The sequence below is a fragment of the Nelumbo lutea genome, chromosome 2 (genome assembly GCF_056320005.1).
Source record: "Nelumbo lutea isolate HS-2025 chromosome 2, American lotus-T2T, whole genome shotgun sequence".
Taxonomy (NCBI): domain Eukaryota; kingdom Viridiplantae; phylum Streptophyta; class Magnoliopsida; order Proteales; family Nelumbonaceae; genus Nelumbo; species Nelumbo lutea.
In genome coordinates, this window is record NC_142685.1 from 80067898 (window position 1) to 80081136 (window position 13239).

Below are 13239 nucleotides of genomic sequence, written 5' to 3' on the forward strand. Positions count from 1 at the left end.
ATTTTCCATTAATTAAACTCAATTTTGATAACCCGGGAATCTCCTTATAAAAAGACAAAAATCTCCTCGTCGATGTCAGCTGATAAGGGTGTCTTCTATTCTCTAACGTCATTTTTGGCTTATTTGAATGTGAATCTAGTAATTGCACTAGTGACAACTATGTCTATAAAAGCTTATTGAAAAATAGTTAAAAAAATAAGAAAAAGATTTTTTTGATAAATAAAGTACCAAGCCAGTAGAGCAGAAAAACTGAACCGAAAACAGTGGAGAGAGATGGAGAGTGAGAGAGTGAGAGAGTGAGAGAGTGGAGTGGAGTGGAGTTGTTGCTCTCTGATCTCTGAAACTTCCACCTATACATGCCCTTTTCACAGACTGTCTTTCTGCAACCTTTTCAGGTTTTCCCGAAAAATTATCTCTGTAAATTTATCTTTTTCGTGAGAGGGAAAGGGAGAACAGTTGGAAACTATTTTCTATTGTCTCGGCATTTCGAGATTCAGTTTAGTCAACACTAAAAAATGCAGGGTTTTTTATGGGTTTCTCCTTCTCAATTCTGTTCTGAATTGGGTCGGTTTTTGAATTTGAGACTTTTTGGTTCTCTCATTTCTGGCATTTTGTGTAATTGCCAGTGTGGGTGATTCGCAAAAGAAAAGGAGAAAAAAGAAGATTTTGTAAGCTTTTCTTTTTGGCTCTTTGATAGGTTCGTGTTTCTAGTTGTTGTTTTGTTCTTGGTTGTGTGGGCTTTAAAGTTTGAACCTGAAGTAAATGCCATGTTCAGCTCATTGTTAGAGGTTCAGGGTTCGTGCAAATTATGTTATCTTTCTCGATTTTTTCAATTCTTTGTTGTTCTTGATTAGGGTTAGTATTTTAATTTCATTTTGCATGTATCTTTTTGATAAGATTATTGTCTTCCATTACTGAAGTAGTGGGAACTCCTGGTAGTTATGTTTTAGTTGGGTTTTCTTCTCTTTTTCTTCTTGGATAGTGTTAAGGGTTGAGATTTTATATATATATATTTTGTTTGAAGTTTTGGTACATTTCAAGATTTCCATTTCGTTTTTGCAGGAGCTGCAATAGTGACTTTTTTTGTCCTTTCTTTAATTTTTGAAGACCAAATTTTAGTTATTTTAATGTGCATGCTATTCAATTGCTTCTTTTTCAAGTAAGGGTTGAGAGAAGGGAATGCAGTCCATCGTTTTGATTTTCTTGTTTCTGGTGGAAGTTGCATTTGGAAAGTCAGAATCAGATGCCCTATTGGAGTTTAAGAAAGGAATTGAGAAAGACCCCCAGAATATTTTAAGTTCTTGGAGAGGTAACTCCCTATCGTCTGATGGGTGTCTGCAAAATTGGTATGGGATTAGCTGTACAGGGGGCCATGTCACATCAATTACGCTGGATGATTTGGGATTGGAGGGAAATTTCCAATTTTCTGCTCTAGCCAATCTTGAAATGCTTCGTAACTTGTCAATTTCAAACAACCAGTTAATGGGAACTGTTATGGAAATTGGGTCGATCAAATCTTTGGCATGGTTGGATCTTTCACACAATGCATTTCATGGATCAATTCCATCAGATGTGATGAATTTGCAAAATTTAGTTCTTCTGAATTTGTCTTCCAACAATTTCAGTGGCACAATTCCATCTGATTTTAGAAAACTTGAGAACTTGAAGTATCTAGATTTGCATTCCAATGGCTTCACTGGTGATGTTAGTAGTCTTCTTATGCAACTGCAGAATGTGGTGTATGTGGATCTCAGTAGTAATATGTTCTCTGGGTCCTTGGATTTGGGTCCTGGGAACTCCACTTTTGTTTCTACAGTTCAATATTTGAACCTTAGCTATAACTCACTGGTTGGGGAGCTCTTTGCCCATGATGGGATGCCTTATTTTGACAATCTGGAGGTGTTCGATGCTAGTTATAACCAGCTTACCGGTCAGATTCCTTCCTTCAGTTTTGTAGTTTCTCTTCAGATTCTGCGACTTAGAAGCAATCAATTGTCAGGGTCTTTACCAGTACACCTATTGCAAGAAAGCTCAACACTCTTAACAGAACTTGATCTCAGCCTTAATCAACTGGAAGGTGAATTAATTCTTACACATTAGTTATTATTTACATATAGGATCCTTTTTGCTGTTTTACAGTGTTCAGTCACATACACAATGGCTGTGGAAAATGAATATTGTTTATAGAAAAATGGCATTCATTATTATTCCATAAAGCATTTTCTAAACAAAGGTTGTTGTTCTTGATTCATATATTGCGACACTCATATTTCCAAGTTAAGCAAAACACCAGGAAAATTAAGAACATGTTTCATTTCCCTATTGAATGGTGCTTTCCTAGGAAACCATTCATTTCCCTTCATTCTATATGGAACCAAATTCAGCCATTTTAATATATATATATATATATATATATATGTATATATATATATTTTTTCTGATGAACTCTAATATACATTCTTCTCAAGGCAAGAGAAAATATCAAAATATACTTCTTTTCCAGCTTGGTTTTCTATTGACTTGTATTAGCATATAGCAAGTTAAAAAGTCTATTTAGTTGGCCTGAGTCAATATATTTAATTTCTTTGATTACTTGCTTTTTTCTAAACGTTCACAAGCTGATTTCTTGCTTTGTGAAGAGAAAATATCAAAATATACTTTCTTTTCTTTTTCTTAACTGAAAAACTTTGCCATTTGAAACTCCTTAGGGGAATCACATTATTATGAATACCAAAAATTCCTTAGTAAATTATGTGCAGTTTCAGTGTATCTTTTACTCCTTGTAAGTGCATCTGAAGTTCTTATTTGTAAGAAAATGCTCACTTGTTGCCAAATCTTTATGAAATATCTCTTAATTGACTAAGTTTATTTTTTTATTTATTTTGAAAAGTTACTATCAAAATTAGTGTACTTTTCTCTTGATAAAATAATAAAGGCTTCATGTGTTTGGTCTTGGTATTAAACATGAAACCAAGGCAAGGAGAAATGGTCATTACCACGATCTAGCATGTTCCTTTATCTTGGAAAATGTGTGTTTCCCTTATCTGTCAGTAATGGGAAGGCTTTTGTAAAATAAAGAGAAAAAAGGTTGACAGAGAGAGAATAAAGAAAGTGGGAAATGAGAGACTACAAAACCAAATTCAGTCTGCTAACAGAAATACAAAACATTTGTATGAAACTGTGGTACAACAAACATTAGTTGCCATTGGTGCACAAGATAACAAAATGTTCATATAAGCCCTGACTTTACGACTTGAAAACATTCCTGTGAACCTCTATTTCACTACATCAAACCATTACTTTCTGTCAGCACACATTGTAACAGGATATTATGAGAACATTTTAACCTCTGAGCAACCCCCTCTGATGTATGGTGCTCCCAACCAACTTGATTTTTTTGTTGATTTCTAGATGTTTTCTTGTATCTATTATGAGCTGGAAATCAACTTGTATAGATTCTTAGAGGGGTAAGGTATTTATGTCCCCCTACATAGGTTTTCATTTTACAATATTAATAAAATGAATGCTGGGAGGGTGGGTCTTGGCACAACGATTGGTTGCTCCATTGCGACCTTGGTGACCAGGGTTCAAATCTTGTGAACAGCCTCTCTGTATGTGCAGGGATAAGGCTGCACACACTGTCCCTCCCCAGACCCTGTATTGGTGGGAGCCTCGTTCACTAGGCTGCCCTTAATAAAATGAATGCTGGACGAACCCTTCAATGGGAGTAAATTTTAGATTTGAAGAGGAAAAGTAAAGTGGTGTACGTTGATTTTGTATGATCTATTAAAGTCAATTTTGATCTTTAGATTATGAAGGTGCTTACCCATACTTCTGCCATCTGATTTTCTTTTATTTATTGCAGGTCCACTAGGAACTGTCACCTCTGCAACTTTGAAGTATCTTAATCTTTCTTCAAATAAGTTGTCGGGCTCCTTGCCTGCAAAGGTAGGAAACTGTGCAATTGTAGATTTGAGTAATAATATGCTCTCAGGACAATTATCAAGAATTCAGAGTTGGGGAAATTATGTCGAAGTTATTCATCTAAGTTCAAACTTATTGACAGGAACCTTTCCTAACAGAACTTCTCAATTCTTGAGGCTGAATTCTTTTAAGGTATCTAACAACTCAATAGAGGGGGTTCTCCCACTTGTATTAGGAACATACCCACAGCTAAATGTGATCGATTTTAGCCACAACAAGCTTAATGGGCCCCTACTTCCTAGCTTATTTACATCATTGAAATTGACTGCTCTCAACCTTTCAGGAAACAGCTTAAGTGGGCCCATCCCACTTCAAGCACTTCTTAATGTTCCTTCTCTAGGTTCCAATCAAAATATTACCCTGGTTTTTCTTGATCTGTCAGATAACTCGTTAAGTGGCAATTTGCCATCGGAGTTCAGTGATTTCCATGATTTGGTGTATCTTGATATATCTATGAATCATTTTGAAGGTAGCATCCCTGAGAACCTTCCAGATGGGTTAAAAGAATTCAATGTGTCCTATAATAATCTCTCTGGTGTTGTACCTGTAAATTTGAGGAGGTTTCCAGACTCTGCTTTTCATCCTGGAAATTCCTTACTGATTCTCCCTCATCCTTCCCCAAAAGATGCTCCTGAGGTTACTCTAAGGGGGAAGCATGGAATCCATACAAAATCTGTAGTTAAAACTGCTCTAATTGCAGGTTTTGTTGGCATGGCTGCTATTTTAGCTCTTTTCTCCTTAATTGTTTACCACAAGGCCTGCAGACAAAGATGTGAAGGATGGAGGAACAATTCCAATGAAACTGTTGAGAAGAAAGGTATTCCAGAGGGGGGTTCTCCTGGTCATCATGTATTTGGGATTCACAAAAATGTTGACCCATCTCGAGCTTCATTGGGCCTTTCTCAAGATCGTTTAGCTTCTTCAGAAATGGATTCAGTACATGAGCATGGTGGCACTTCATCAATTGTAGGAAAGTTCACAGAGTTACAAATTCCTGGGTCTCTAGTGAAGGATAAAGCAATATCTTCTCCTATTTCAATATTTTCATCTTCTTCACCCTGTTCTAATGATCTACATCTCTCTGAGAATCCTATTGTGCTCAGGGTCTGTTCTCCTGATAAATTGGCTGGAGATTTACACCTTTTTGAAGGCTCACCGGGGTTCACATTGGAAGAGCTTTCTCGTGCACCAGCAGAGGTAATTGGTAGAAGTTGTCATGGGATATCATACAAAGCTACACTTGACAGAGGTAGCGTATTGGCTGTGAAATGGCTCAAGGAAGGGATATCAAAAGGCAAGAAAGAATTTTCAAGGGAAGCGAAGAAGCTTGGTAATATCAGACATCCAAATATAGTTTCTTTACAAGGTTATTATTGGGGTCCTAAGGATCATGAGAAGCTATTAATATCAAATTACATCAATGCATCATGCTTGGCTGACTATCTTTTTGGTAAGATCCTTTTGTTCCTGTCTTTTGTTCATGTATTTTTTTTTGATAATTCTGTCTTTTGTTCATGTTATGCAGCTCAAAAAATGGTAATGTATGTGACTCTTAAAAAAATTTAAGGATCCTAGGTGATTAAAATGATTATTTATCAGGCTCAAAGGGTTTCTTATGTTGTGTATTCATTCATGGTAGGCAGGACCACAGCATGATGAGCCCAATCATAACCATCTGAACCATGATGTTTCTGTCCAATGAACGGAAAAACCAGTGTGGTAATCAGTTAGGAAAGTCAATAGCAATTATATATATAGATCGAAAATAGATATCCTTTCTGGGACCACTGAGTAATGGAATAATGGGTTCTAATTGGATATTGAGCCAGTTGAAGTCCAAATCCTACAAGACCGTAAAATTCATATTTCTGTCTAACCCTTTTTGGGTCAAATTTGAGTTCTAAATACCATGTGTGTTATAATTGGATAAAACTTGGATATATTCTCATTTTGTCCATGGTTAAAATCAAATTTGACAAGTATTTATACTATTAACTCCATATATTTCACATGACAAGAGTGACCTTTTGTAGATTTTTCTTCCTTGCACTGAAAGACATGGGCTTAATGACATTTCTCTTATAATCTGCATGTTGTATCTGATGTGCTTCTCCCTCTTTTCATTGTTGTGTAGGATTCTATTTTGTTTTTACACCCCCTGTCCCAAATACCGTAAGGCCTTCGTTCATGCTGCAAATCTGTTTCCTCAATTCATTATTGTTGTCAGTTGTTTATGTTTATGTATTCAGGTTTAGTACCATAAGGGTACTGTTGTAATTTCCTCTTTGATTACATTGTTCGGCTGTACTAGTATAAATAATAAAAGATCATTCTTTCGCCCCCTAAGTTCAATAGGGGCTTTCAGTCTCTTGGCACTCCTCTCCTCTCTCCCTCTCTTCTCTCCTCTTGTCTCTCACTTGCCCTCGCTCTTGCTCAACATGGTATCAGAGCAAGTCGTCCAGGCCTGAAGGGTGGTGTCAAGCAAACAGTAGCAGATAGTCTTTTCATCTCCCAAGGCTGTATCCATCGAACTGCTAATCAGTTGTATTCAGTTCGACCCAGAAGTTGTAGAGACTTTTCATCTTCCAGCCCAGAAGTGGTATTCATTGTTGATTCGACTGTAGAGAGGCTATCATCTGAGGTTCGTAGAGGGAGTTTTTGGCTTACAGAGAGGCTATCATCCGAAGTTAAAAGAGGTACTGTTCATTTACTATTCGGCTGCCCTACGGATTGGCTGTTTACTGATTGGCTGTTCAGTCGATTGATGGACTATTGAGGGACTGTTTTTTTTTAACAAAGTAGTTGTATTCAACTTTGTTTTGTAGTCCTTACCCCTTCGATGGACTGTTGATGTCCTAAAACATATTTTTGTATTGATCTCAGTCATTGACTGTTCGGCTACCAGACCTGCCGATTAGGGGTGTGGTGATCTTCACCTGTTTTTTCTATTTTGTTGGAGGGTCATATGACATCTATACAACTGTAGGTCATACAGACCTGATTGTGTACTGCAACTGCAGTGTTCTCTTCTTGGATTCCTACAAGACCGTAGGTTATACAACTGTAGGTCATACAGACCTGATTGTGTACTGCAACTACAATGTTCTCTTCTTGGATTCCTACAAGACCGTAGGTTATACAGACCTGTTCCATAGGTCAGAAGGACCTGTTTCTATAATAGCCGTGTACGGAAGTACTCCTTTGGTTGCCTTTTTTTTTTTAAACCAGGAATCATGAGTAGTGAAGATTCAACTTCATCTGGAGTTTCCTCAATGCCGAATGGAATGGGTGGGGGTGACCTATCCTTTCCTATGGCTGTTGTCCCTCTTGATGGTTTAAATTACCTAAAGTGGTCAAGAGGGATCAAGTTATACATCACTGCAAGAGGGAAGATAGGCTACATTAATGGGAGGATAAAAGAACCATCCTCCGGGAGTGCTGAATATGATAGATGGAATCAGGAGAACAGTATTGTTATGTCCTGGCTCTTGGTTTCCATGTAACCTCAAATCAGGAAGAATTTCATGTGGGCTGAAACTGCGAATGAAATCTGGGAACAAGCAAAGTCTACATATTCAGAATTGAGACACTATGCCAAAATCTATCAACTGCAGGCAGCATCTTCTACTTGTAGACAGGGGGAGAGGTGTTTATCGGTCTATTACTCTGACTTAACATCTGCCTGGAAGGAGTTGGATCACTACCAGAGTGTGGATTGGAAGTGTGATGAGGATGCTAAGAAGTACAAACAGATTGTCTCCCAGCAAAGGGTGTTTGCATTCTTACATGGTCTAAATCCTATGTATGAATCTATTAGAGTTCAAATTCTCAGCTCTAAGGATCTCCCTTCTGTTCAGGAAGTCTATGCTCTTGTACAATCGGAAGAAAGCAGGAGAAATTTGATGAACAACCCTGGTGGGGATGCTGTTGTGTTAGTTGCAAAATGGGGTGTATCTGCTGGTGGGGGATCTTCTTCCCGGAAAGGAGAGCTCCAGAAAAAAACAGAAGATAAGGAAAAATTGTGGTGCACTCATTGCTAGAAACCCCAACACACCAAAGATACCTGTTGGGATCTTCATGGGAAACCAAAATGGGCTCAAGATCTGACTAAGAAGCATAGTTCAGAGGTGAATAAGAAGTACGGGCAGCAAAATACAAAGAAACATCACATGGCCAACATGGCTACCCGGGAGCATCAGCCTACCATTTCTACTGTGACTCAGACACATCTCACTGGACCTGACCCGAGGGAGGACATTATGAATTCCTTCCGTAACCATTTAGAGCTCTATGGTAGAGCAATTCGTCAGATGGATACTCCTCCCTCAACCTCATTTGCATCTACGTTAGGTAACCCTGCCACTGCTTTCCATGTTGCTTCTCACACCCATGACTCTCCATGGATCATTGATTCTGGAGCATCAAAACATATGACTGGTACGTCTTCTTACTTTCAAACCTATCACCCTCTTTCTGGAAGAGACAAGGTGAGACTAGCCGATGGATCATACTCTTCCATAGCTGGTCAAGGAACTATCTCTCTTCCTCTTGGCCTTACCCTCTCTGATGTTCTTCATGTTCCAAATTTTCCCAGTAATTTGTTCTCTGTTAGTAGTGTTACTAATTCCTTGAATTGTTCAGTGATTTTTTTTCCCTTCTCATTGTGTGATTCAGGATCTGGCCTCGGGGAAGACGATTGGTAGGGGTCGTATGGCTGATGGACTTTACATGCTGGAGAATAAGGCTGGTCTTCATGTTACAGAGTCTATGAGTCAGTCCTGTAAGAAAAAAGTCTATTTATGGCATTGTCGTCTTGGTCATTTGTCTTTTGAGTCTTTGAAAGTTGTATTCCCAGAACTGTTTAAGTCAATGTCTGTCTCTGACTTTTCTTGTCAAACATGTCAGTTGAGTAAACATTGTAGAACTCATTTTCTTCAAAGACATAGTAAATCTGAATCTCCATTTTACATTGTTCATTCTGATGTGTGGGGCCCTGTTATTTTACCATCTGAGAGTGGCTACAAGTATTTCATTACCCTCATTGATGATTATTCTAGATTTACGTGGGTATACCCGATGCGAACTAGGGAAGAAGTATACAAAATCATTCAAGATTTCCAGCGGATGGTCTTCACTCAATTTCAAACTAAAATCCAAATTTTCCAATCAGATAATGCAAAATAATTTTTTCATAGTGACCTCACGGATTTTTTTGCTTCGCATGGTTCCCTTCACTGTAGCTCTTGTGCCCGCACACCACAACAAAATGGTGTGGCCGAACGGAAGAACCAACATCTCCTTGAAGTGGCTCGAGGTTTACTACTTCATATGAATGTTCCCAAACGGTTTTGGCTTGAAGCTATTATTTGTTCCACTTACCTTATAAACCGTATGCCCTCTCGTCGGTTAGAGTACAAAGCCCCACATCAACTTCTCTTTCCTAAGGCTCCCCTTCTTTCTATTCCTCCTCGTGTCTTTGGTTGTCGGTGTTTTGTCCAAAATCTGTCTCCTACCCGTGGGAAATTGGACTCTCGTGCTATACCTTGCATATTTCTTGGTTACTCTTTCACTCAAAAGGGCTACCGTGTTTTTGATCATGTTTCTCGTAAATTCTATGACTCCATGGATGTTTCTTTCTTTGAAGATGAACCTTTCTATCCTGTTTCTCCTCAGGGGGAGTGTAGACATGAGGAGAAACTAGTTCAGCTTCCCTCTCTCCCTGACCCTCCACCTTTTCGTGTTTTTTCTCGTCGTCGCAAAGTCCAGCCAAATCCAAGAGCTATAGAGAATCCGGAAGCTGTAACTCCAGTGCCACCAGACTCCTCGAGGGCGGATCATTCTCACTCAGGTATTTTAGCTCCCAATGATGTCCTTGAATCTATTGAAAATGATTCCTCTACTGTTAATGATCTTGACCGTCCTATTGCTCACAGGAAGGGTGTTAGATTGTGCACCACAAAACATCCCATTTCCATCTTTGTCTCCTATGAGAATATTTCACCCTCATTCCGTGCCTTCCTTACCTCTATTGACAGTGTCCCTATCCCTAAAAATGTGGTAGAAGCTTTTTCAGTTCCTGAATGGACAAATGCCATGAGGGAAGAAGTTAATGCCCTTCACAAAAATGGCACATGGGAACTTGTTGATCTTCCCAAGGGAAAGGTTCTAGTTGGATGTAAATGGGTGTTCACAGTCAAGCATAAGGCTGATGGAACAGTGGAAAGGTATAAAGCTCGCTTAGTGGCAAAGGGATTCACCCAAGTGTATGGAGTTGATTATGCTGAAACTTTTGCCTCCGTTGCCAAGATGAATTCCATTAGTCATTTTCTCTCTTGCAGCCAATCTGGATTGGGTTTTACACCAACTGGACATCAAGAATGCATTTTTGAATGGTGACCTTGAAGAGGAAGTGTACATGATTCAACCTCCTGGGTTTTTAGCCCAAGGCAATGAAAAGAAAGTGTGCAAGTTGAAGAAGTCCTTATACGGGCTGAAACAATCACCAAGAGCTTGGTTCAGTAGATTCCATGTGGCAGTTCAACAGAAAGGATACAGGCAATGTCAATCAGATAACACACTATTCGTGAAAAAAGGAGAAGGTAAAATTGTTGCTCTAATTGTTTATGTGGATGACATAATTGTTACTGGTGATTGGGAGGATGAAATTCAGAAATTGAAACTTTTCCTTGCAACTCAGTTTGAAGTGAAGGATCTAGGACCCACCAGATACTTCCTTGGAATTGAAGTTGCCCGATCAAAGAAGGGTATCTTCATTTCTCAAAGGAAATACGTCCTAGATTTACTTCAGGACACTGAAAAGATGGGGGGTGAAGCCAGTTGACTCTCCCATTGACCCCAACCATAATTTAGGTGACAACAGTGGTGAATCACTTATGGATGTGAAACAGTTTCAGAGGCTTGTAGGGAGATTGTTATACCTTTCTATGACTCGCCCAGACATTGTGTATGCTGTTTGTGTTCTTAGTCAATTCATGCATGCTCCTAGGTCTTCTCATCTTGAAGCAACAGAGAGAATCCTCCGATATTTGACGAAGTATCCAGGTACTGGTTTGTTGTTTCAAAAGCACGGACATTTGAAAGTTGAAGTTTATACAGATGCAGATTGGGCTGGATTCCGAAGTGACAGAAAGTCTATTAGTGGCTACTGCACATTTATAGGAGGGAACCTTGTTACATGGAGAAGTAAAAAGCAAAATGTGGTAGCTAGATCCAGTGCTGAAGCTGAATATCGTGCTATGGCCCACGGGGTTGCTGAAGGCATGTGGATAAAGAATTTGTTGGGGGAGTTGGGTTTCCCAGTGACCAAACCTATAACTCTATTTTGTGATAACAAAGCAGCTATAAGCATTGCTGCCAATCCGATGCTACATGATAGAACAAAACACATCGAAGTTGACAAGCATTTTATCAGAGAGAAAGTTATCACAGGCGAAGTGTGTACCCCTTATGTCACTTCTGAGAACCAACTTGCAGACATCTTTACAAAGGGTTTAAACATTTCCAGACATCATGATTTTTGTGACAAGTTGGGCATGATTGATATCTATGCTCCAACTTGAGGGGGAGTGTTGTCAGTTGTTTATGTTTATGTATTCAGGTTTAGTACCATAAGGGTACTGTTGTAATTTTCCCTTTGATTACATTGTTCAGCTGTACTAGTATAAATAATAATAGATCATTCTTTCGCCCCCTAAGTTCAATAGGGTCTTTCAGTCCTCTCGGCACTCCTCTCCTCTCCCCCTCTCTTCTCTCCTCTTGTCTCTCACTTGCTCTCGCTCTTGCTCAACAATTATCTCTCCCTATTAAATCAGCAACAACACGATGACAATTTTTATTTTTAATCATGTATTCTTATTTATTTTTTGGCTATTAAAGAAAGATAGAAATAGATGACAAAAATGTTGCGATAGAGGTTGTGGTGGTCATGGTAGACAGAATTCCTAGGAGAGATTAAATATGTTGGGTAGAAGGGGTCTCAAAGCTTGTCATTTCTTGGCTAAGGAGTGAGGCTTTGGGAGCTTGGAGTTTTATAGGTAGTCATTAAGAGAGATAGACACAATTACTAAAGAAGTGGGAGCCATGTTTAAATGGGTTAGAAAAACAGCAAATGGACTGGCATATTGTTTGGCAAAGCAAGGGGTTCATAGGGAACATATTTCTGGGCTGAATTGTAAATTGGATTGTTCTTGTAAAGGGATGGCTGGGGAAGTCCCTAGCCCTGTTGTACTCTATCTCTTTTAGATTAATGAACGAATTTTCAGTTGCTGATAAAAAAAAGTTGCTTGTCTTGTTACTGATAAAAGATGCTTAGGAGGGATGACTGATAATGCCTGTAGATCAATCATATGTGTTATTTCTGTAGCTACAGTAGTCCGAACCAGGAGAAGAGAAGAAGAAGAAGAAGAAGATGAAGAGAACAGTCGAACCAGATAGTTTTAAACCCTATCAGTCGACCCTTAATATGGATTAGCCTCTAATTAGTGGTATAAAGACTAAACTGCTCCCAGTTAAGTATGGGACAAGAAGTCTCTATTAAGACTACCACATAAGCACATAACTTAACAGAAATAAATTGACTAATCTACCCTTATCCGGCTAGCTCTAATACTCCCCCTCAAGCTGGAGAATATATGTCATATAATCCCAACTTGTTACATATATATTTCACTCTCCCTAAGCTTAAGCCTTTTGTAAACAAATCTGCCCATTGATCACCTGAGCCCACATGTTCTGTGCTTATCTCTCCAGTAAGGACCTTCTCCCTCACAAAGTGGCAATCAATCTCTATGTGCTTTGTTCTCTCATGAAAAACAGGGTTGGATGAGATGTGGAGTGCAACTTGATTGTCACAGTACAATTTCATAGGTCTATTCATGGAGAACTCGATTTCTTGTAGGAGATTCCTCAACCATACTAATTCACATGTAGTGTGTGCCATGGCTCTGTCTTCGGCTTCAGTACTACTCCTTGCCACAACCGTCTGCTTCTTACTCCTCCATGTCACAAGATTTCCTCCAAGAAATGTGCAGTAACCTATAGTATATCTTCTATCAGACACATAGCCTACCCAATTTGCATCTGTTTACCCAATTACTTCAAGTTTTCCTCCTGGTCTGTATAATATCCCACGGCCTGGAGCTCCCTTCAGGTACCTTACAATTCTAAGAACTGCATCCCAGTGAGATATCCGAGGGTTCTGCATAAATTGGCTCACCACACTGACTGCAAAGGAGA

The 13239-nt window shown here is 39.0% G+C and overlaps 1 protein-coding gene across 3 annotated transcripts in view; it reads left to right on the top strand.

The window, feature by feature from the left end:
• Positions 1-251: 251 nt before the first annotated feature.
• Positions 252-13239, top strand: part of LOC148871630 (Leucine-rich repeat protein kinase family protein) — a 48591-nt gene continuing 35603 nt past the window's right edge. Inside the window, exons 1-3 of one of the 3 annotated variants that reach the window (XM_088967451.1) lie at positions 252-668; positions 1063-2077; positions 3866-5434. In XM_088967451.1, coding sequence (XP_088823577.1) covers positions 1180-2077; positions 3866-5434 — 2467 coding nt within the window. In that variant the 5' untranslated portion in view covers positions 252-668; positions 1063-1179. Of the gene's footprint in view, positions 698-1062; positions 2078-3865; positions 5435-13239 lie in introns of all 3 variants that reach the window. The other 2 variants (XM_088967453.1, XM_088967452.1) reach the window with 2 other exon arrangements.